Raw genomic sequence first — 23,927 nt, forward strand, 5'->3', positions numbered from 1 at the left:
TGACCAAGACAAATCCCTATATAGCCACCCAAACCCCCTTTTTTTAGTTGTAGATGTAGGTACAAGTACCCAAAAGACTTTCAAGACTACTAAAAGGCACAAGGACTATCTTGAGGTTTCAGTTTTGTTCCAAAATAATTAGGGATAAGGGCATGGTACACTTCTCCACCCCAGGATAGGGGCAGCATAGTGCCCTTGTCCCCACACTTTTAGGTGAAATTTGGTAGATTGAGGCCTCAGGACATCAAGATTATAGTCTCTCAGTTGCATCTTCCTGTTTGCAGAATCGGGATAGGGGTGTGGCACCCCTGTCCTGAGAAGTTTGACTCAATTTTTGGTGTCAGGTACACATTCAAATTCAATCCCCTTCTCTTCTTTCAGACCTATAAGTTTTTGCAATTTCAGTTCATATATGCTTCACTGTTCATCTCCTAGTCTAGTTGATCAATCACACCCTATTTTTCACATCTTCTCTTCATATACAATAAGAGGAATAGAAACCCTAAGAAATAATCCTTTCTTCTCTCTTTCTCACAAGAAGTAGCCAAAGTGAGCTATCTCCCTAGGCTCTTTCGTATTCCCAATGTGTTGGTAAAAGTGGGATTAGATCCTAGTCACCTAGTCTCATTTTTTCCCTCCACATTTTGTTATTCAGTGGGAGCTCCAATTCATAGGCCACCTCTCTTATCTTTCTATTAATCTTGTAGGTTTTGTAAAAAAATTGGCTTGAGTTTCTCAGCTCCATTTCTCTTTAACGAACTTTTCTTAGCATATGGTTGTAATCTAACAAAAACCAGTCCCCAACATCAAAAAATCTCTTTGTTCTCTTATATACATACATCTTCTATTGATTTTGAGCATGATGCAAATTGTCTTTTAGTGACCTCAAAACCTCTTAGATTTTTTTGACAAAATCACTTGTTGTAGGAACTCTACTATATGAAAATAATAGATTAGCAAAATAAATTGCATCATAACCATAAAGAGCTTGAAAAGGAGGCATTCCAATATACATATGATGAGAGGTATTATAACAATACTCCCCTATATCCAACCATTTTACCCAAGCACTTTTTTAATTTGAAACATATTTCCTCAAGTATCCTTTTATCTATTTGTTAATTATTTCTATTTGCCCATTTATTTGAGGATGATCATTTTTGCTTAGTGTAAGTTTTGTACCTATCAAATGAAAGATTTCTTTCCAAAAAGAACTAAGGAACCTACTATCTCTATTACTAACAATATTCTTGGGTAAGCATGTAATTTGAAAATATTCTTAAAGAACAACTCTGCTACATGAGATACCTTAAAATCGAATGTGATAGGAAATAAATGTGCATACTGGGTCAATATATCTACCACAACATATATGCAATATTTACCTTAATCCTTTGGAGAACTAGTGATAAAGTCCATGGAGATGCTTTCCCACTTTTGTTTATAAAATGGAAGTGGTTGTAGTAATCCTATTGGAAAAAATTGCTCACTCTTGCTTTGTTGACAAGCAATGCACTCTTTGATATGTTTGAGGACATCCTCCATCCCTTTTAAATAAAATATCTCTCATGTCTTCCTATATGTTTTAAAATACCTGTGATGAATAGCCAAGGGAATATCACAAAAATTTCTTAATATCTTCTCCTTAACCTTGGATCCTAGTACCAAAAATACTCTATTCTTGTAGTAAATCAACCCATAAATAATTATTTACCTATCATCCTCGACTAACTCATCCAATACATTAGAGGCAAAAGAATCATTAACATATTCTAAAATGATGGAGACTTTCCAATCAACAAAAATAGAAGATAGAGAGCATAAAGTAGGTTTCCTAAAAAGAACATCAACAACTACATTTTTCTTCCCTTTCATATATTCAATCTCAAAATCATAAGCTTGCAATTTACTCACCCATTTTTGTTGATGGTCATGCAATCTCTTTGTTTCAAGAAGAACTTGAGACTATTATGACCAATTTTAACAACAAACTTTCCACATACCAAATATTTCCTAAACTTATCAAGAGCATGCATAATTGCTAACATTTATTTGTAATAAATGGAGTATCTTCTCTCTAGTTGGCTCAAATTTTTTTCTCTCAAAAGCTATTGGATGTCCTTTTTGAGTTCGGATAAGCACTAATGCTTGTTTTAGGGCTCACTGTCCAAGGAAGCTCATTAACTCCGAAAGGACTTATAGGCTGAGGTCTACTACCTTAGGGAAATATACAAAGGATTTGTTGAGGAGACACTATCTTTGAGTAAGATACATGAAGATTACAATGAATAACATAATATGAACTACCATAGAAAGAGCATCTGACATATGTTAATGTTGCAGTCCTCTTTGTAGTAAAATTACTCTGTCATACTGATACACTTCATACCCATCTGATACATCAACAAATTATTTTGCACATCACTACACACACTTGCTTATTCACAAATTATTTATCCCTCCTTATATACCCTCTATAACACAAAAATATTATTTATGTCGAGACCAATAGGACCTATCAAATGAAATGTGTAACCCAATATAGGTTGACTCCAAACACATATATCACAAACCAAGATTAGGTTGTGGATCAATACAATGAACCTTTGAACATAAATCACATATTATCACATCCTTCTAAGAAATAAGAGTAGGTCAAGATTAACTGCACATGAAGGGACTCACACCATCAACCCAATTATCAACACCACTATCAAAACTTTTAATTGTTTTCCTTTATGCCAACAGGGGGAAGCTAAAAGAATCATGCATACCGAGGTGTATGCAATGACAACCATATACATACTCTCTATAATTATCTCATGAATAAATTAATCCTTAAATGTTGGAAAAAAAGAATAAAATCATTGAAGAGGTAGAAACATGGCAACCCAAATAATTTATGACACTTCAACAAATAAGGTATTGCACTGCAGAGAACTAGTTCACCTAAAACTCATACCACTAAATCCTTATACTTTCCTAAATGTTTTTTAAAATATGCACAAGCATACCAATCACAATGGAAGAATGGGGAGCATTCTAGTGGGTCTACTAAGACATAATATATTTTTAAACTGTAATCTGGAGAACAGAAACTTATAACTCTTGCTGCACAAATGTGTATGACATGAAATCATGGAAGTAGACACCTTACACACTACTAATCTTAAATCATGAACCACACAACCGGATCATGCAATGTGGTATAATGTGAACCAAAATATCAACACACGAACATGGGAAAATACATTGTTCAACTCTTAGAAAAATTTCCTTGACATCATTATGGGACCAAATTATATCATCACTCACTCACTCACTGAGCATGTAGCCAAAAACCAATGCAAATGCATCTCATAACCAAGGCATAAAGCATATGTAACAATGTGTTATAGTATACTTACCATACTTCTAAACTGAGATATTATCACAGATACAATTGGTGATCTTTCAGGTTGTCTATAATCATGTTGATCATGTCAAACCATCTCTCTCAAATGTCTCTCACACATATCATTTTTTAGCCTCTTATACTATACCAATGACCTCAATTTGGTATCAATGACAAAAAAAATTAATTTGACATCAGTAGCAACATATATTGTTAACAATCTCTCCCTTTGTTATTGATGGCAATACACCTTTATTTACAAGTCTTCTCTTCCCTTATCTGTACACAATCATTTGACAAAATAATCAACTGCAATTGCACATTCTCTCCCCCTTTGACATCAAGGACAAATGGAATATTGTCTCCTACTTATGTATCCAATTTATGACAACCAAAAAAAAGTCGTTCAATACAAAACTTTCCCCCTTAGATGGGGATCCCTAAAAAATAATACTATGTACATGAAATCTTTAAAAATGATACTAAAATCCACCAAAAAACTATACAAACACAAAATGTTCTCACATATGAACTGACAGCTCCCTTAGAGGGTAAGATACCCTTATATGCTACCTTGAGATGGGCCAAAGTTGCATACTAATTCTCCTTTTCCAAAGAAAGAATTTGGTTCTAACACTCAAACTATATATACAAATCCTAAACCACATCTATATTATCCAACACTTTCATCTTATGCTTTGTCTACCCTACTTCACCTAATACTCCAGACAAAGAATCCAACCTAAAATTTACTATTTCTCTCAATAGATTGTATTGCATCTTTATTTTATTTTTTTGGTCTTGTAACAAAAGATAGCTACAAATGAAGCTTTTCCACTTGAGCCCTAGTGGAACCATCCTTATCCTTTGTCAGGCCATAAGCTCTAGCCAACTTAAAGATCTATAACTCAATAGAGTCAGTCTAATTTTTTATGCTCTTTTTAGAATTAGGCCACTGCAAATAGAATTGATAAAGAGCAGTTGCTTTATCAACACAATCCTTGAATTCCTTTATTCTTTCATACATTTTTGTGTGTGCATTGGCACACCGGTCAAATACTTTAGTAGTCATTCTTTTATCATTCAATTTTATTGAGGCATCTTTCTATGTTTTTTCTCAATGTGTGATGAATGAACCTTGAAAGAATCCATTAATAGCTTTAGGTTTTATTTTGAAAGTAAAGAGGAATCAATATTTGCCTCAAGAAGACTGTCTCAAATAGTCTCTACAATGTCATCTATCAACCTTGTCTTCTTCAAATGATCCTACAACATTTATTTTCTTGTTGATGCATGTAGGATGTCTCCAAGTTGTAACTTATGAAGGGGTGAGATGTTTGACAAGTCAATTTTACCTTTATGGTTTAGAATTTGTAACAATCGTAGTGTCACAATAAGTTCAAATTGCATCTGCAAACCTAGTAGGTCTTTGCGGAATCAAAGGAGGGTCCCTCACCTATATCTTGTCTCCTGAAGGAATAATTTTGCTTATTTTCTCTCTTCTCAGTTGGATCCCAACCTTTCTCAAGATTATCTTCTTCCTTCTCTTCACCATCTCCAATCTCTATATTCTCTTCAACATTCCCTATGTTTTTTGGAATTTTTTGCTTTACATTTTGGTTTGTGTTCTCTAGAGGAGGGACAAGTCCTTATTAGTTTTTTCTCCTACACCTTGTGCACCTGTTTCATTCTTCTCTAGAGGAGAAGTCTCCTTATTCTTTTTTGCATCAACATTCTTCTTAGAACCATCATGCTCTGATAAAGGAACATAAAAAATAGACACATCAACAATTGAAATATTAAGAATCTCCTCCAAATCAAAGTCATCCTCTATTATCACTTCTAGACTTTCTTCATCTACTTTAGTATCCTTACATTAATCTCCTATGTTTTCCTCTACACTTCATCCATATCATTATCTCTCATGCTCCTTGGGGTGTTCACCCTTTTCTTTGTTCTTAACTCTTGAGATTGTCCCCGAGTAATCGGTTATCTCATCCTCAATCAACGTGGATCTAACTTACCTTAGAGCTTGTTATCAAAAATATGGTTCAAGCTTCACAACTTATTCTCTCTTCCCTAACAATACATCAACAAGGCCCTACAGAAGTTGATCCATAATGTCACTTAAATTCAAATTGCACTTCATCATATACATAATTATTTCTTGCTCAATAACTTCTTAATCATATAAGAACATATTCAGATAAATTTTAGCAGTTTCTTTTAGGACCCCATGAAATTAAATTACATTAGGATTTCATCTAGATTGAAGGGGTCTTGTTCTGGTGTCTCTAAAGGATTCTCCTTTGTCTTTTTTGTCTTCCCCTTATCCTTTCTATTTCCTTTTTCCTTTTCATTTCTTTTAGATCTTACTTCTTTTTTATCTTACATTATTCTCTTTCCTCTTCTTTTTAACACAAAACTTCCTTTTCCTTTTCTTCCTCTTCTTCATCATCTCTCTTTATATTCATAGGATTGAACTTTTCTCTCTTAGCCTGTTTCTTAGGCCTTTGTTTCTAGTTCTTTTGAACACAAACCTTAGATTATTCTAGGACCACGGGAGAAAACCTATTTTTTCTAGGTGGAGTCTGTGTAAGTAAAAGGCTTAGGATGTGTAGCAATGGTAGTCCTTCATATTCTTCTTTGTGCTTGTAGAGACGGTGGGGCATATACAAGAGTTTGAGATGCCACATAGGTACTAGTAGATGGTATCCCTAACATCTCCTCCAATCCTACCTTTCTTTTCTCAAATTTCTCATCAAAATTTTTCCTCGTTATTTTACTAATGATCTCCTCATAAGTCCTAAATCTCTCTGCATTGGGATCCTTGGGCTTGTTGACCAAAATTTCAACATATGCAATCCACTTAGGTCTGAAGATCTCAAAGGGAAACTTAGGGATCCATGTAGTTATAGGCTCAACAACCTCCATGCAACAATTATCCTCATCTACCATAAATTTAATCACTTCCTTGTATCTCTCAACAACCTATGCAGGTATTCTATACCTTTCTTCAATCTCACTATGAAAATTTTTAAAGAAGCCCCAATATGTTGGATCACAGGCCCTACTATTCAGAATTCTATGCATGTGTTCCTTAATCTAGGAAGTTGCCAAAACATCATTTCTCCATACAAAATTCTTGACACCAATAAATTATTTCATAGAATAAATTATCAAACAAAAGTTAGGAGACCCATACCAAAAATTATATCTTGTTTCCTTGGCTTTATGTAGGTTCTCCATTAGTTGTCGCCTCAAGAGCTCACAAAGATCAAAATATTTCCTCTTATACTATTTGATAGGAAGTATGAATAGTCACTATAGTTGTAGAGCCCTCTGTTAGCATTATATTATATGTTGTCATTAATGTCAAATTCTATGGTCTGGATTAGGTCCAAATTTGGTATGTTGAGCAACAGTGTATGTATGAGATGGTATTGATTGTTTGGAGGTTTCTCAGATTTCTTGGATGTCTTGAATTTTCAAAAGATGTGTTTCTAATATTATTCAATGCTATTCTTGAGTCTGTTTTAATTTAGAAGTCAAGTTCTTGGTTCGGAAGTCGAGATTATGCTATGGCAATTGCTTAGCATGTTGATAATGTTTTAGTTCTGGCTTGGGAAATGTTTGTAGCATGTTGATGTGTTTGATAAGGAACATTGTGATGAGGTATACTTATCATTACTTCCCACCACCAAAATGTTTAGTGGAGACCTATTTTAGATCTCTATCTTGGCCGACATTGAGGATTATGTTTTTTTGGAGACAACATATACAAGAGTTTGATCTGGATGAGTTGTTGTGTGGCTTTTTTATTTTGAAGACAAATCAAGATTGAAATAATCCACTCGTGTTGCAGATTGATACCGAAAGTAGTTCCAAAAGTGCATATTGTATTTCAGTGGTGGATTATCTTGTATCTTTCTCTCTTCGACAATGAGCCTTTCTGGGTAGTGAGCCCTCCCACAGTGAGCCATCCTTTGTGAAAATCACCTTAATTGGTGTTTATATATTGAGAATTAGCATTCTCCGTGATTTTTCCCTTTTTGGGTTTTCCATGTAAATTCTAGCATTTCTTGTATCTGATCTATTATGTGCATATGATTTCATGTTTATCTATTTTATTAATTCTTCTAAGTTGTTCTAGATCTGTGAATAAAGTTTAAAAGAGGATTTTTAATGTCAACTAATCCACCCCTCCCTCTCAGTTGCCTAGATATTGAACACCCTTTGTATTAAACTAAAGTAAAACTTATAAGCAATTCCCATGGTGGCATAGCAGACTCCTAGATCAACAATGTCATCTACTGTCAATATTTTTTATCAATTTTTTCTCTGGTAAGTCTGGTGACTTCATCATCTTTATAGACTTCGGTGCTGACACTATTCAAGTGGAGCTGATGCAGAGCATCATGAAAAACCCTTCAAGAACCCCAAATCAACATGGAGTTCCAATCTCAACACAACATCTTCACTTGTATTAGAGGCATAATATGATCATAATCATCATTCTATAGTCCAAAACAATATTAATATCAACCAACCAATCCAATATCAAATCCATCATATCATTTTATAACCCTTTGAACATTAATCAAGACCAAAACAATGCATTATGTTGTCCCAGTTAATGACAGTTTGATATACCCATACTCAGTTATTAATAACTTTCAAACCTAAGCATATTTGGAAGATCTCTTTGGTGAGGCTGTATAAAACTAGGTTTCTAAAACCATATCCAAAATTGAGAACAATCCAACGGTGGCGTTACGAGTTATGGTCTCTTCACCAAGACCATTTTGACTGTTACAGAAAAGACAAGAAATTTGCATTCCCAATCCGCCTAGGGCATCAAATATCTCATGAAATACTTAACCAATAACATTGAAACTGAATTCATTTGAAAGATAATTCAACCCTATATCAAACACCAAATTTAAAACAATTTCAAATGGTGCAATCAAAATATTTTAGTGAAACTCTCCACAAACCCCAATTTGGAGGGTTTTTTGACAGTTTTCACCAAATTTTGCATAACTTGCTTCAAAATGGTTGAAATTGAATGAAACCAAAGGGAAAACAAAGTTAACTCATGCCATTATCATATCCAATACATTTCCAATGGATACAAATGATTTTTCATAAATAAAAATGTGAATGATCAGACTGCTATACCTAGAAAACAATGTGGAGTGTGTAAAAACTTCAAATGTTATTCATTTCCTTCTTCCAATCTTACACACACCCATTGGATTCGACCAAATGATGGTTTTTATAACCACCACACATCCATATGGTAGTTAAAACTACCCAAGACCAATTACATCCTTGGTTTGCAACTTTATAATGCAATTTGTGCTTGACAACATTTTTGACACAATTGACAATTTTGACATTTTGATAAATATGACCCCTAATCTTTGCATGTGCACTTGAAATAGATTTAGATGGACTCAAAACAAACTTTTACATCCTATTTACCCTTCCATGGGAATATTACACAATGTGACCTCCTAGACCATATTAGGACTCAAATACACATCTTGAGCAAATGTCTTACAATGCTTCACAAAATGACTCAAAATACATTAAAATGACCATATAAACTCAAATATGAGTGAAATGATTCATGGCATGATATTTAACCTCCTGGTGTATGTTTGGGTTAGGTGCTCCTGCACCAGGAGCATAACCCAATTACTACAAAATGGGATTTATGGCTTTCAATTAAAGGATTTATTGATTTCAATTAAAGGATTTATTGATTTCAATTAAAGATTTTATTCTTTAACTTAGGATTTTCTATGAAATTTTTGTTATTAGAAATCAAACCCTAGTCAATTCAGGTTCATTACAAACTGAAAATTAAGTGAAGAAAAGCCTAGGCATTCTTTATGTAATAGAATTAGGTAAAAATTCTTGAATTCTTGAACCTAGCTCAATGTCTAGTTTATTTAGAGGGTCTACAAAGAGTTAGCCTAGGGCAAAAAGAAAAAGAAGGACAAGGAATTTTTTGAGGACTTAATAGAATAGATGCTTGGTTTTTCTCAAAGACCAAGACACCAATATGGTGTGAATATTGAACTAGATAGATTTGAGGATACTCAGAGAGGATGCAAGGATGGTGTCTTACCAATAGATGGATATGTCTTGTTTAAGTACCATTATGTAAAAATGTACTGTAAGATCCTATTCTAAAATCCTTGGAGACTTGACATGGCCAAATTAGTGGAAGCCAATGTTTTTGTGAACATTGAGCTTGTTAAGGCACTATCTAAAAATAATGCACTTGAAAAAGAAGAAAACTTATGGTGGGGATGGAGAAGAATTCTTGTTGATAACAAAAGATTATATATGCCATGTGTTCAGGTTGGATTCAAGCCTTCAAACGCCTATTGATTTGGGTTCTTTCAACAAGGAGTACCACAAACATGAATGAGATTATAAAAGAAAGTGGTTATCATCCCATAGGCCAAAGACAAACAAGTAGCTACAAAAGTTTTCAGATGCTAAGAATCCACTCTGTTCTATTAATTTGTTTGAGGACTATTTTGAAAAAAAACTTATTGTGTTGTCTATTAGGTACTTGGCTTTGATGCTCATATGCATATTTCAATCATTTTGATGGTGTTTATTGTGGATATTCAAATATTTGACAACAAATGACTTTTTTAGTATGAAAAATATCTTAAGGAGAAGATAAATCAGGCCTTGGTGTCCATAAAGAAGGACAAGAAAATTATCAATTTTAAGTGGTATTCTCATCTATGCCACATTCTACTATATAGAGGGTGAGAGATACATATGTGGCATTTTCCACTTAATCTAAAACTATATGGTAAAGATGTTTACTTACCTACCATTCACGAATGAACTCAATGCTAGCAGGCTCAATATATGTACTTTGAAGAATTATTTGTGAAAGATATTTACAACTACCTTGGGTACTCCTCCAATTGGAGGCTATCTAACACAATAATGAAGTTCTTAAGGCCCGAGGATCATGATGACAAAGTAAAGATTGAGCATAATTAGGGAGACTAGTGTGCCTTCCAAGATTACACAATGACAAGGGTATATGGATTTGAGTGTATTCATCACTTTTTTCTAGTAACAGTGTCGAACAGGGTTGCATTCTTAGAGATTGTGTGGTAAATGGCTTAGTCTGATTATTTGCATTTCATGAAACATGGAAAATCATCTTTCTTTCATTCTACATTATGTTTTAGAGATTTTGGAATCACTGCAAGTGAAGGATATGCACTTGTTAGTACAAAGGTCAATTATTTCAAATTGCCACTTAGTTAGAAGGGAAAAAAATGACCCAAACTGTTTCATCAATAATGCTAAGATTGCTCAAGGTCTTAGTGGTTATGAGCACCACTCTTTTTAATGGAAGACTTGATAAGAAATTATATTAAGTTTGAGCATGTGGAAAGAAAGTTGGTCATTTGGAACAAAATTCAAAGAGCTGAGAAGATAAGAAAAAGGGGAAATCCCTCTTATCAAGGATCATTCATGAATGAAGAGGATGAAGTCAAAAGGACCAAATTGATGATTTAACATGAATCACAGTTGATCTCAAATGTGTCAGTTAGAGTTGTGAGGTCACTAGTGTATCATCTACACCAACACATAGCAAAAGACCTGGTGGACCATAGAATGTGACACCATAGAGTCACATTTCTTCACAAACCACTCCAAAACAAGTTCTATGAATGAGAGTGAGGGATGGGAATCCCCTAATAGAGATGAGGTATTGCAAGATATGGTGATTAAGGTGCAAGATCCACCTGAGGATAGGTTTGGAATGATATTTGAGCCTCTTGATAAACTCTCAGATGACATAAGAGCTAAGGCTAATGTTGCATCTATTGTTGATGATGATTTTTTGAATTCTCAGGAGTTTAAAGAATTCATTGTGAAGTTCAAAGGTGAATGGTTCAAATAAGAAAAAAGGTGAAATATATTAATCTTGGTATACATGATCATGTGATTCCTCAATTGTGGAAAGGGGTCAAAAAAGAAATAAAAGATATGACTCCACAAAAGGCAAGGAAAATAGTTGAAGAAGAGAGATACATGATCTTACCAGACTAGGACATATCATTAGCCGTTGTCTTTGATAATATGATGAGGAATGAAAACTTTAAGATAAAGTTGAGTAAAGAAGCAACAAACAAGTTGTACTCAAGATCAGGTTTTGATCTTGATTTTAACATTCTTGAAATTTGGTCAATATACCCACAGGATAAAAGGACAATTACTATTGAGGACCCGAGCAATAATGTTGGACATCTCGTTGTGCATACGCTTGAAGACACCAATACAATCAAAGTAGTTGAGCTAATTGTTAATGCAACAATGTTCACACAGGTGGTTGTTGAAAATCCTATGTAAAAATGAAGCTCATAAGAAAAGAATCTTGGATCAAAATGAAAGGATAAATGCCTCTAGAAATGTTTTGTGTCCACCAATGCCTGAGTCACAAATTGAAATTGAAAAGAAATTGATTGATGAGACAGTTGAGAAGAGAAAGTGGCAAAAATAATTCTTGAATATGAGGAAGAAGGAGAAAGAACTTATTGATGAATTGAAACTAACAAAGTTTAACATGACCACAAAATTAATTATAAGGAAAGTTGAGAAGATGATTAAACACGTCGATGAATTGTGGAGCAAGCATGCTACCACAAAAACATATTTGTGGAACAAAGGAGGATTGAGATAAGATTAAAATATATGGAAAAAAAATTGACATTCAAAATACATTTTCTATTCATCTTGACAGAGCATATAAATTTGGTTTCGATCAAGACACTCATAACAAATTGATAATGGTCAGTGATACCTTGAAGGGGATTGTCAACTTATTGAGACAAAACAAAAAGCACCATCTTAGCATTGTCAAAGAATTGAAGAGATGTGATAAAATCCAAGGGTCACCTATGCCATCATTTTTCAAGGATGATGAAAAAGAGAAAACTTTATGAAGAGTGGAAAGGAGAATTTTCTAAAGTGCTACCTAGTATTATCAACATTATAAACAGTGATAAAAAAAAATTGTTGACAACTTGAGTCTCCAATTGGACAAATTATCAATGCTTGAATATGGGATGATGCATATCAATTTTGCCACTATTACATATGCCAACAAGGAATTTATTGAGAATTTGTCCAAGATGAACTGTTTACTCATAGAAATGTTTGAGCAAAGAAAAGAAGAATGCAATTTGAATCATGCTTTACACTATGTAGAACCTTAGCAAACCTTTGGGTCACAAGTGCAAATGGTTTGAAGCTTGTTTGCTTCCTTTAAAAAAAAAAAGGAAAATCAAGACCATTCAAAAGGGTTTTGAAATTTTGGTCTAGGCAAATAGAATATAAAAGAATCTAGCTTAGAATTAGAGGACTATCACAGTGAATGCAAATACAATTATCATAGAAATTTCAATTAGTTTTTTAGCATATCAATGTTAATGTTGCAAAAATCTTCTCCATATTGCACTCTTGAATTTTATATGAATCGATAATATCAAGGGTATTTTGATTTGTCATTGCAATATTTTTGTAATAGTTTAATCTATGTATGGGTTTCTTTCAAAGAAATAATAAAATAATTTCTGCAAATTATCGTGAATTTAAAGGAATGATATGGATCTATAAGTAGGATTGTGCAATAACATAAGCAACTACATTAATGTCAAGCATTAGTGTTAAAGTACCACTAATTTAAAGTAATCTATTTCTAGAATGCATTCATGATCTGAGATTTGACTCCATACCTTACAAATTACGTACTGATTTGTGAATTTGCCCAAGTCTAGCTCAGAAACAATCTTAAATTATGAATCATTTTTACTGTCATGTTATTAGGAGTAGTTTAGAATAGGAATTTATTCTCAATTGCTAAATGACTGTTGAATAATCAAGAGTATAGTCAAATTTAAGGTTAATCAAATTTCCTTGGTATATTTTCATTGGGAACCATCTGTTGTAGTGACAATGTCTGAATATAGCAAGTAGTAGTTCATAAGTCATTATTTAGGGAAACCCACCTTGATTTTGTAGAGCCAAAAGTGTAGAGGATTTCAACATTTGGTTGAATCCTGTTAGTTGACCACTGACCTCAAAATTTGTAGATTGAACATGGCTAGTTCATAAGAATTCTAGGACAATCAATTGGAAACACCAACACCACCTATTGTAGATTACTATTGATATTAGGCTCTGTTGTATATAACATTTGAAGTGTTCCTATACAACTAGTAGATGAAGAAAATAGTTTTCTAATTAGTATTTTAAGAATATAATAAGAACATTGTGTTAATATTCACTTAAGTCCCTCATGTCTACTATCTAGGCATTTCTTCTTCCTATACAACTAATAGATGAAGAACATAGTTTTCTAATTAGTATTTTAAGAAAACAATAAGAATAATGTATTAATATTCAATTAGTTTTCTCATGTCTACAATCTAGGCATATGCATTTCTTATGTGATGTGATTGATAATTGATCATCATCACACTTAAGTGATTTTGATTTGTCTTTATTAACTTATGAACCAAAAAAACAAGTTCACCTCTTTATAATTACAAGTGATTAAAGCCAGTCTCTTCCCAACTACTATAGTTGTTATTAATATTCAGCTCTATTGTATAAAATTTGAAGTCTTCTTATATAGCTAGTAAATGAAGAGAATAGTTTTCTCATTGGTATCTTAAAAGAACAAGAAGAATTTTGTGTTTATATTTGATTAGTTGAGATTGCATACACTCAAAATCCACATGGAATCATTAGGGTAAGAGTTATTCGAATATTAAAATATAAGAAAATAATAGATCAATTGAATAAATATGCACATGTTTTCTGAGTTCTAATATTAATTGAATTCATCGATTACAAATTATTAGCAAAACATTAACTTGATAAACTAATCAATAGAAAGGGATCAAGTGGGGAGTTTTGTCACATGTTATGGTTGTACCTACCGTGGTAGACATGTATGCCAGATGTGTAAGCATAGGAAAGGCCCGCGAACTGTTTGACAGAATACCTCAAAGAAATGTGGTCTCATCGATTGCTGATTACGAGATATGCAAAATGTGGAACAACAGACAAGGAAGGTAAATTGTTTAACAAATTTCCTTAGAACATGCTCTCATGGAGTGCCTTGATTGCAAATTATTCACAAAATTGTTTTGTTAAAATGGCTTTAGCAACTTTCAAGCTAATGCTGTTGATAGATGTAAAACTAGACTCTGCAAACTTTGCATGCATCCTCCTAGCCTGTGCCGAAATTAGAGCTTTGGAATATGGTATAAAAATCCATAAAAGAATAAAGGATGGAACAATATTGTCAGATGTTATAGTTGCAACTGGTCTGGTAGATGCGTATTCAATATGTGGAAACATAAACAAAGGGTAAGAACTGTTTGACAAAATGCCTCCAAAAAACACGGTCTCGTGCAAATACCATGATTGCAGGAAATGCAAGGTATAGATCTTAGTTTTGAAGTATTGATGTGTCTTAGAACGAACTTTTGATGTCACCACTGCTTTTCTTCTTTGGAATTCCTTCTCTATGACTCCCTGGCGCTGTGAGAGTTGAGATTCCTCTTGGGCATTCTATGCTTGTAAATGAAGTCTTCTTTCTTGCATGGTGATGTAGATCTTACAATCTCTCTCCTTCTGCTTTGCAATCATCATCCTCTCTCATGTGCAAAATAAAACAAACATGATATCAAATACATAATATATATCTTTGATAGTTATTCTTAACTTGATATATCCCTTGATTTTATGTGTTTTACAGGTTTGATAAGAGGATTTAGAGGAATTTGCCTTCATGAAGGAGCACTTGAAGTTGGTTTTCGCTCTTAGAGAGGAGTTCTTGAAGTTTACTCCACCCCCTGATGTTCATGAAATTACCCTTAACTTGCCTTTGAACTCACTTTCATTCATTTATCTTTATTCTATGAGGTCAACTTTAAAGCTTTTAATCATCAATTGATGACAACATGACGAACTACCTTTAGGAGAGGTCTCTATAGGAATTTCGCTCTGAGAGTGGAGCACATGAAGTTTGCCTTGACTTTGCTTCACATGAAGTGATCTTTGCACTTCTACCTTCATCTTCTTAACTCAAAATGACTCTTTACAAACATCAAATCAGTTCAAGGTAGTGGTCTTGTAATCAATCTTGCAAATTCGCCTTCAATTAGGAATACATGGAGTAGAGTTCACTCACTTGAAATTCGATCTTGAAGCTCAATTTGTGAAATTCGCTCATATACTTCAAATTGTGAAGTTCGCTCATCCTCTTAAGTTTATGAAATTCACTCTTTTGAACATTGAATTCACTCATCCCCCTTTAATTATGAAGTTTGCTCATATGCCTCAATTCTTGAAGTTCACTCATCTATGTTGATTTGTGAAGTTCTCTCATCTAGGTTGATTCTTGAAGTTTGCTCATATGGTCTAATTCCTGAAGTTTGCTCATGGAGTTCTCTCATGTACCTTCAAATATGGAGTTCACTCATGTATCATGAATCTTGAAGTAGCTCTCTAACTTACCTTTCATCATTCAAATTCAAAGTTGTTCTCTATTAAGAGATCAAATTAATACAAGGAAATGATCTATTGGCTGTTTGCCATCCTATTTTGAGTAAATGAAACAAATTCACTCTTCTCCTTCAACTCATGAAGTTCGCTCATCTCCCTTGAATCTTGAAGTTCGCTCATCTCCCTTCATTCTTGAAGGTCGCTCATATGCTTGAGTTCATGAAGTTCAACATGAAATTCGCTCATGTATGCCAAAACATGAAGTTCGCTCATGTCATTGACTTTGTAATGAGCGAAGTTCGCTCATGTACTCCATTTTGTGAAGTTCGCTCATATGTCTTGATCCTTAAAGTTTGCCCATATAGCTTGATTTGAGAAGTTCGCTCATCTACCTTGAAACATGAATATGGAGTTCGCTCATAACAGTTATTATATCCTTAGCCCATATAGCTAAGGATATAATAACTGTTATCAATCCTAATAAAATTCTGCTCCTATTCTGAATTATAAATTGTGATTAATTCTTAACATAATTCTGCTTTATTAATACATTACAGCTTTAACTTTATTTCTCATTAATTATTAGCTTATAAATCTTCAATAATGAATTGCTTAAATTATTTAGTAATACCTCATACCTGGCCGTATGCTGTTTGCAACTATAAATCAATTTCACTGAAATTTTGAGAGCCAAACTTATCGCTGCTCTTTCATATAGTTGGAATGATTGTCTTATATACTATTCAATGAAGTCATATTGTAAAAGACGTGACTCTACTTTCCTCGCACCCTTTCACATCTATTAGCCACCGATAATTCTCTTAATTAATTCGCTGTCACATGATAATAAACCGTGCATTCCAAAAATCTGTTAGATTTCAAATTAATCAAGTTATCATTAACATTATTTACGGTTGGGTGTTTGTCTTAGACAACAATTCTGATCTCTATATATATTTATTTTATGCTCCCTTGGGTCTGCTAATGCATATTCTCATTTCACAATAAACTAATATATTATCATAGAATTCACACTGTTGTATCAATGATTGTAACCTTACTCGTATTATTATTTTCCTTACTGATCAATATAATACCAAACATGATGCCATATCCTTTTTCCTCAATTCCTTCCCCTTCTCCTTCATTTTCCATTTCTATATATACCTTCTCATTTCCCTTCAAATAGTCACCACCCTTAAGACTAGTCACACCCTCTCATGAATCGTATCTTTTCTTGAACACTTATTTAAAGTTGCACCCTTTACAAAGAATCGCTGCTCTTGTTTTTAGACTAACACAAATAAGTTTGTCTTAACTAATTGCTACTTCCAAACCGCTGCATATTAATATATATATTTTTAATGAACTAGTCAGCATATTAATTTGATTGTCTCTTTAGTATATGTTAACATACCAATCTGCTGCTATATGTTCATATATATGAATCGCCACTTTTTCTTTGTCCTCAATTGCACCTGTCTGCAATTTGTCTCATTTGCAATTTGTCTCAAGTGCCTTTTGTCTTGCTCTGTTTCGTCTTATTCTCGTGGTTTAATTTTTGTCTTATCCATTGCCCAGCGCTGCATAAATCACTTCCTTTTACAAATTAATACATATTAATTGCTGCTGTTCTTTGTCTATAAAAATACACCAATGGTAATCGCTGCTTCATTTTTTCTGTTAACCGTGATTGCTTCCATATATTAACTAATATTAATTAGATGTTGTTCTTCCTCTCATACGTCATGATTACTTGCTTGGTACATTAATTTCTTGGATCTAGAATTACAGAAAATTGTAAACATGAGCTACATGCGAAGGTATATGATAATATTGATAAATGTTCGGGGGTGTGACAGTTCACAAATTACTGTGGATATGTGTTGAGATATATATCAACTAGGACTCGAACCTAGGACCTTCCATACGCTGCTGGAGTGCTCTACCACTGAGCTATTGATCTCTCTTGGACCAATCCATCGTCAGTCCGGGTGTGGCTTATTTCCAACACCAACAATATGCTATGGAACATGATAAATATATACATGTGAAATTTTGTAAACCTATAGTGGATATCAGTTTTTAGTTTATAAAATGTTTTGTTCTTAAATTGTTTCAGAATTGTATAGGAACTGGGTTCGAGTCTTAAATGTGATATTTGTACATAAATTGCAGAGTGAAAGATTTTTATATTCTTTGTATATACCGTATAGATAGGTGCTACAATTTCTTGGAGTGATTTCCCCAATATCATACAATTTCAGAGAACTCCTGAACAAACTTGACCTGGATATAATTATGTTCTTCAATTCCATGCCTCTAGAAATATATTACAAATGGAATAGAAACTCGACCTTCTCTTTTGTGATAACACAAGAAATTTTCTATCTATTTACATTTTGGTATCTACAAATACAAGAGTGGGTTCTGGGAATGAGGATTTCTTAACTGTAGTCATCGATGGTATGAAATACCATGTACCGTGGGGACCTATATATTTGAAGGCTTCCTTCTGTCCAAATATCATTATGAATGAGTCCTCTTGCCATCCAATTGTAACAATTGAACGTGGATTCAGTTTACAAGGCCTACAAGAAGGAGCTAACTATTACTTTTTATGCATATATCTGCGTTTTTATTGTTCTTTGGTCTTTACCTAGAATGGTAGATGAGGGATGGAATGCAACCTACCAGTTGTTATGCAGACAAGATAGAAGCAACACGTTTAGATGGATATTTTGATTGAGAACAATATTTAGGCTCACCAAATGTGATTTTGTGCACATCCTGCAGTCATGGCATAGCTGAGACTACATTTCTTTAAGGAATTATGTAAAACAGTTTACATGCTTTGTCAATGCTTCCACATTTGGTCTTTAAAGTACAAGAGCCAGTATAATGACACAAATCTGTGAAGAAATACAATGCACAATGTACAGAGTTTGTGAAGAAGAACGTAATAAGTTTAACATATGAAGATGGTCTGATCTCTACTATTCACTATATTTTAAGATGGCTTTGGTAGCCATTTATAGCATCAGCAGTAGCTGGGATTCACTCAATACTAGATAATTCTGTCACAGAAAAAAATTCAAGAACAGAGAACAGGAAAAAATAAAATTTTATATGTAAAATTCAATAAAGAAGAATTATGCAAACATTCTCTCTTTGATGATTTCTAACAATGATAAACGTGTGCCATTATGAAAGATAACATCAAGGGATTGAATTGTGGAGACTCCAACTTTTTTCTTGTGTGCAAACAGAACTCCACATTCAGAGAGAGGAGCATCGCATTCATTTCCACAACTGCAGGTGAATAACAGGTCTCAAGTTTCTCATACAACTCTCTGCTAATCAACGTTACTCGTCTGAAAGCCACCAGTTGCAACGTCTTGCAGAGTGCACACCAGTTTCTTTCATTTTCAAGGGAGGGACCCTTCACAATATTGAGATTCTTTCCTACCATCCTTCAATCGAGCTACAAAATTGTTGGAGGAAGGCGCTAAGATTCTTTTATGAAAAATCTACCTGCCACACTACTGTAATGGGTTTGGTTGCTTCCAAATTACCTTGATAGAGAATTGGAAAAGTATTAATATTTCAGTGCAGCCACAGTCTAGAGAATGTGTGTTATTGACTATAGTTGACCCCACGACCTTTTAGATATAGGTTCTTGACAAAGGAAGCATTGGGACTGGTACTTATGGTCTCAAGATTGATTGGAAAACCATTCTACCACATTTGTGGCATGTTCTTGATGTATCATCTAAATCTATGATCAATAAAAAATAATTTGAAAAAATTAAATAGATTGAATATGAACTGAGCAAGGGTTTGCCTACTTGTCAATCATTATTATACCAAGAGACATTGCAAAGAGCACTATCATCGGGACAAACACCTTCAAGGTTTGGATCAATCCACTTTTTCAGTTCCACTTCTCTGTCCACCTCTTCCATAAGGGGTTTAATTGGGTTCCAAAGAAGACCTGCCCTCCCTGCTAATGGAACTCCCCCTTCACGCACGGTGGCTTCTTTTCCAGAAATCAGCTCTCGCAGCACAACTCCAAATGCAAACACGTGAAGCTTGGGGTCAACAGTGGATCTGCAACATATTCTGGAGCCATGTATCCCTGCGTGCCTGCTATCAGCTATGTGTCTTGTAAGAACATTTATCCCTGATTTCGCCATTCCAAAATTTGCAATTTAAGCCCTGAAACTTCCATCCAAGAGAACATTGCTACTTTTCACACCTTTGTGCACAACAATAGGGGTTGCATGCTCGTGAATGAATTGAAGCCCACTGGCAACATCCAAGGCAATTTGCAATCTGATCTTCCATGAAAAAAAAGTAGAGCTCAAAGTAGAAGCAGTCTGCTTCGGAATGGATTCAGGATCATGGAGCCAGCAATTGAGAGAAGCATTCTCTGCATACTCATAAACTAAGAAAGATTTACCTTCAGTACTGATACAAAATCCTTCCAGTTTCACCAAATCACCATGGTTGACCTTCTGCAAAATCTTCAATTCTTCAGAAACTTCTCCTTTCATCTGCTTTATAGCATAAAGCTTACCATCGCCCTCTATGTTACAGAAAGGGTTGAATTGAATATACAAAATAATATAATTTATGAGACTATTAAGATCTCAAGCTTAAAATACACTACAAAATTTATAAGATCACTTGCTTTTAAATACTCATAAAACATCTGATAGCACCCACTAAGTATTTTACTCCCCTCCTTGTAATCATAACCTTACTGTGGTGATTTGTCAGAGCAGCTCAAAAAGGTCTACATACCATGCAGCCTTAAAATACATACGATTCCATTAAACACTGCAAACTATGAAAATAAAACAAGAAACATCCAAACAGATAGCCCTTAAAAAGAAAGTTATCCCTCTAACATTATCCCATAACCAAGAGGATTATATCAGACTTACGAAATTAGAGATAGATCTATCTTGGACTCAAAGTGGTTGGAAGAGAGTGTGATACCACTGGAAGGGAGGACTTGATGGTAAATGAAGTGCAAGCATATGATGGTACAGGCATTGCAGGTGGTAGAATGGGTGCTGCAACTTCAAAGTTCAATAACCTCAGCACTTGCCTCATTTTGGGGCGACTAGCCTCATCAGGATGAGAACACCACAACCCCACTACTATCAATCGTTCCATTTCTTCCTTTTCAAACTCTCCTTTTAATCTCACATCTGCACCCTCCAATAGTCTACCTCCACCATAGAGATCCCATGCCCACGCTACAAGCCGCATGTCGAAATCTACCAAACTCACATCTATTGCTTTCTTGCCAGATGCTATTTCCAGAGCCACAGCTCCATAGCTGTAAACATCAGATTGAGGACTCGTTTTTCCAGATGCCACACATTCAGGGGCCAAATATCCCAATGTCCCTGCAGCTCGGGTGGTCTGATGTAGACGCTCATGCATCAGCATGCGTGCTAATCCAAAATCCCCAATTTTTGCGCTGAAATTGCTATCCAGCAGAACATTACTGGATTTTACATCTCTGTGCACAACACATTCATCCCATTCTTCATGAAGGTACAACAGTGCACTCGCCATTTCACAAGCTATTTTATACCTGATACTCCATTGCAGCACATGGCGTTCTTCTTCTTCTCCTCTTTTGGGGAAAATATGTCTGTCTAGGCTTCCATTAGACATATATTCGTAGACCAAAAGCAACTGGTCTTGCTCATGGCACCATCCTAAGAGTTGAACAAGATTCCTATGTCTCAAACGACTAACTATACTCACTTCTGAGATGAATTCCTTAATCCCTTGCCTTGAACCTTCTGAGATGCGCTTTACCGCCACAATCTCATTTGTTTGAGCAAGATTGCATTTGTACACTCCCCCAAATCCTCCCTGCCCAAGCTTTTGGGCTTCGTTGAAATTGTTCGTTCCAGCTATTAGATCATCCATCTTAAACCGTCGCGGAATGTGTTGCAGAAGCTTTTCAAGATCCACGCCTGCTAGCTTTTGACCAGCGATGGATGCAGCTCTTTTTCTTTTGTGAAAGCGAAAGTAGACCCACAGGGCAGTGGCACTTACGATGCAAGCCACAATGCCAAATCCAATACCGAGAAATAGTTTTGTACTTGAGGACGGAGATGGTGACTGTGAGAGTGCAGGGGAAGGAGATTGAACTAATGTTGGCTTTTCAGAAACAGGAATCAAGAGGGTAGTATTTAGAAAAATTAAATTTGACGACATACCATTTGCAGACTTTAAATTCTCGAGATTTGCACCAAAATTTTCACTGATGGATTTCAGAGTATCTGCTTTCTGTACAACATATGTTATCTGCATATTGATCCCATTACTAATTTGGGCTTTGGATGGACACTGACACCTGATTGGAAAGGTACCCGGAGTACCAATAGTGATATTTTCTGGTACCAAAGTAGGATTTGCAATTTCTAAAGCCTGATATGTGGTCAAATATTCAAAGTTCTCTGTTGATATCTTCCAAAAGGTACCACCAGGCGGTATCACGAAGGTTATGTTGGCCTGGGAATACTTTCCAACGCATGCACATGTAATGGGAATAAGCAAAGTTTGCCCTTCAGCTAAAGAAGAGGTATCATCAGGCAAACCATTGGCTGTTGCTATAATTGATGGGGTAACAAGAAACAAATCAGCGATGGTCTTCAAATTTATGTAACTAGGAGCTTGGGCTTTATAAAAAGCATATGTATAACATGGTGCTGGGCGATCAGAGCAGCTGTAGCCTGTAATATTGGATGTTCCATCTTGCCCTTGGACTTTAGCAGCAATACAGAGGAGGAGGAAAGATAGAAATACCAGTTTCCACGTGGTTTGAAACATGGGGACAGAGGACAGAAAACACTGTAAAATCATTCAAACTGATGAAGTGGGTACATATTACTTGCCTTTAAAAGCCAATTGATGAAATTGATCAAGAGGATTATGCTCTACTAAGAGACTGTAAATTGTTTTTGTTTTTCTTTCTGGCCAGAAGCTTTCAAAAGCAAAACTTAGTAAAGGGTAAAGAGGATTAATGTCTACGAGGATCTTTGTTTATATTTGTTGTCAGAAGCTTTCGACAGCAGATCGAACAGTCAATTTGAATGATTGTTGAGAGTGACTGAAATCGGTTCAACGCAGGGATTCGTCTGAACTGGGGACGGGGTTTCCCGAAAATTTTCAAACTCTTGTAAAATCAATCGAAATGGCTATCCTAATTTTAAGAACTCGAGGCGAAAAAGAACCAATCATTTTCATGGAAGTATTCCCTGGATATCTCCTTCAGAAGACTTCCGTGTAGACCATATTTAAGAATTTCAGTGCAATAGACCGTTTATCTTTATGACACATTTGCATAATGAGTGCGCCATTTTAACAATTATCTTCTCTACCTTAGATATTTAAGCCGACAGGGTTTTAGTGGGGCTTTTGCCCGTCGAAGTGTAAGACTCTCCGGCCGTTGAGTTTTCGGCGGTCAGATATTTTCCCGTGGGCGGTGGTGACGTGCTGGCAGCGAGGTTCGTGGGGTTCTCTCCGTGGATCCACACGAATTCCAAAAACTTTGTTGTCCTCATGTTGGTGTGACAACCGTACTCCCTCTTGGCTTCGTCAGTCAACACGAATCCCGAACTGCCGAACTGTTTGTTGGCTTGGCCTCTGTCAGTCAGCACGAATCTCAAAGTTGTTGTCATCGCTAAAACAAAAGGTATACTCGCCACCTAACCCTAATTGCTTTTTGGTTGTCTTCATTCCATGAATTGTTTTGCTCTGTAACTTATCGCGTTGTTAGGGTTAACCGTGAACTGTGATCTCCTTAGATTTTGTCGTCGACTTCTTAAGGTTTTGTCATGAAGTATGTTACTTGTAAGGTAAATTGTTTGCATTTTATTAGTGTTTGATTATCGTTTATTTTCTACATAATGTGTGGAACTTATTTTTG

The 23,927-nt window shown here is 34.9% G+C and overlaps 1 protein-coding gene and 1 pseudogene across 1 annotated transcript; both read right to left on the minus strand.

The window, feature by feature from the left end:
* Positions 1-19,079: 19,079 nt before the first annotated feature.
* LOC131043599 (serine/threonine receptor-like kinase NFP) lies at positions 19,080-20,776 on the minus strand (annotated as a pseudogene).
* Positions 19,080-23,293, minus strand: LOC131043622 (L-type lectin-domain containing receptor kinase IX.1-like). The gene is made up of 2 exons (XM_057976858.2): positions 20,917-23,293; positions 19,080-20,484 (listed from the first exon to the last, which is right to left on the minus strand). Exon 1 carries the CDS (start codon positions 22,859-22,861, stop codon positions 20,933-20,935), a length of 1,929 nt encoding a protein of 642 aa, XP_057832841.1. The 5' UTR covers positions 22,862-23,293; the 3' UTR covers positions 19,080-20,484; positions 20,917-20,932.
* Positions 23,294-23,927: the final 634 nt, after the last annotated feature.

Source organism: Cryptomeria japonica, chromosome 1, assembly GCF_030272615.1.
Source record: "Cryptomeria japonica chromosome 1, Sugi_1.0, whole genome shotgun sequence".
Taxonomy (NCBI): Eukaryota; Viridiplantae; Streptophyta; class Pinopsida; order Cupressales; family Cupressaceae; genus Cryptomeria; species Cryptomeria japonica.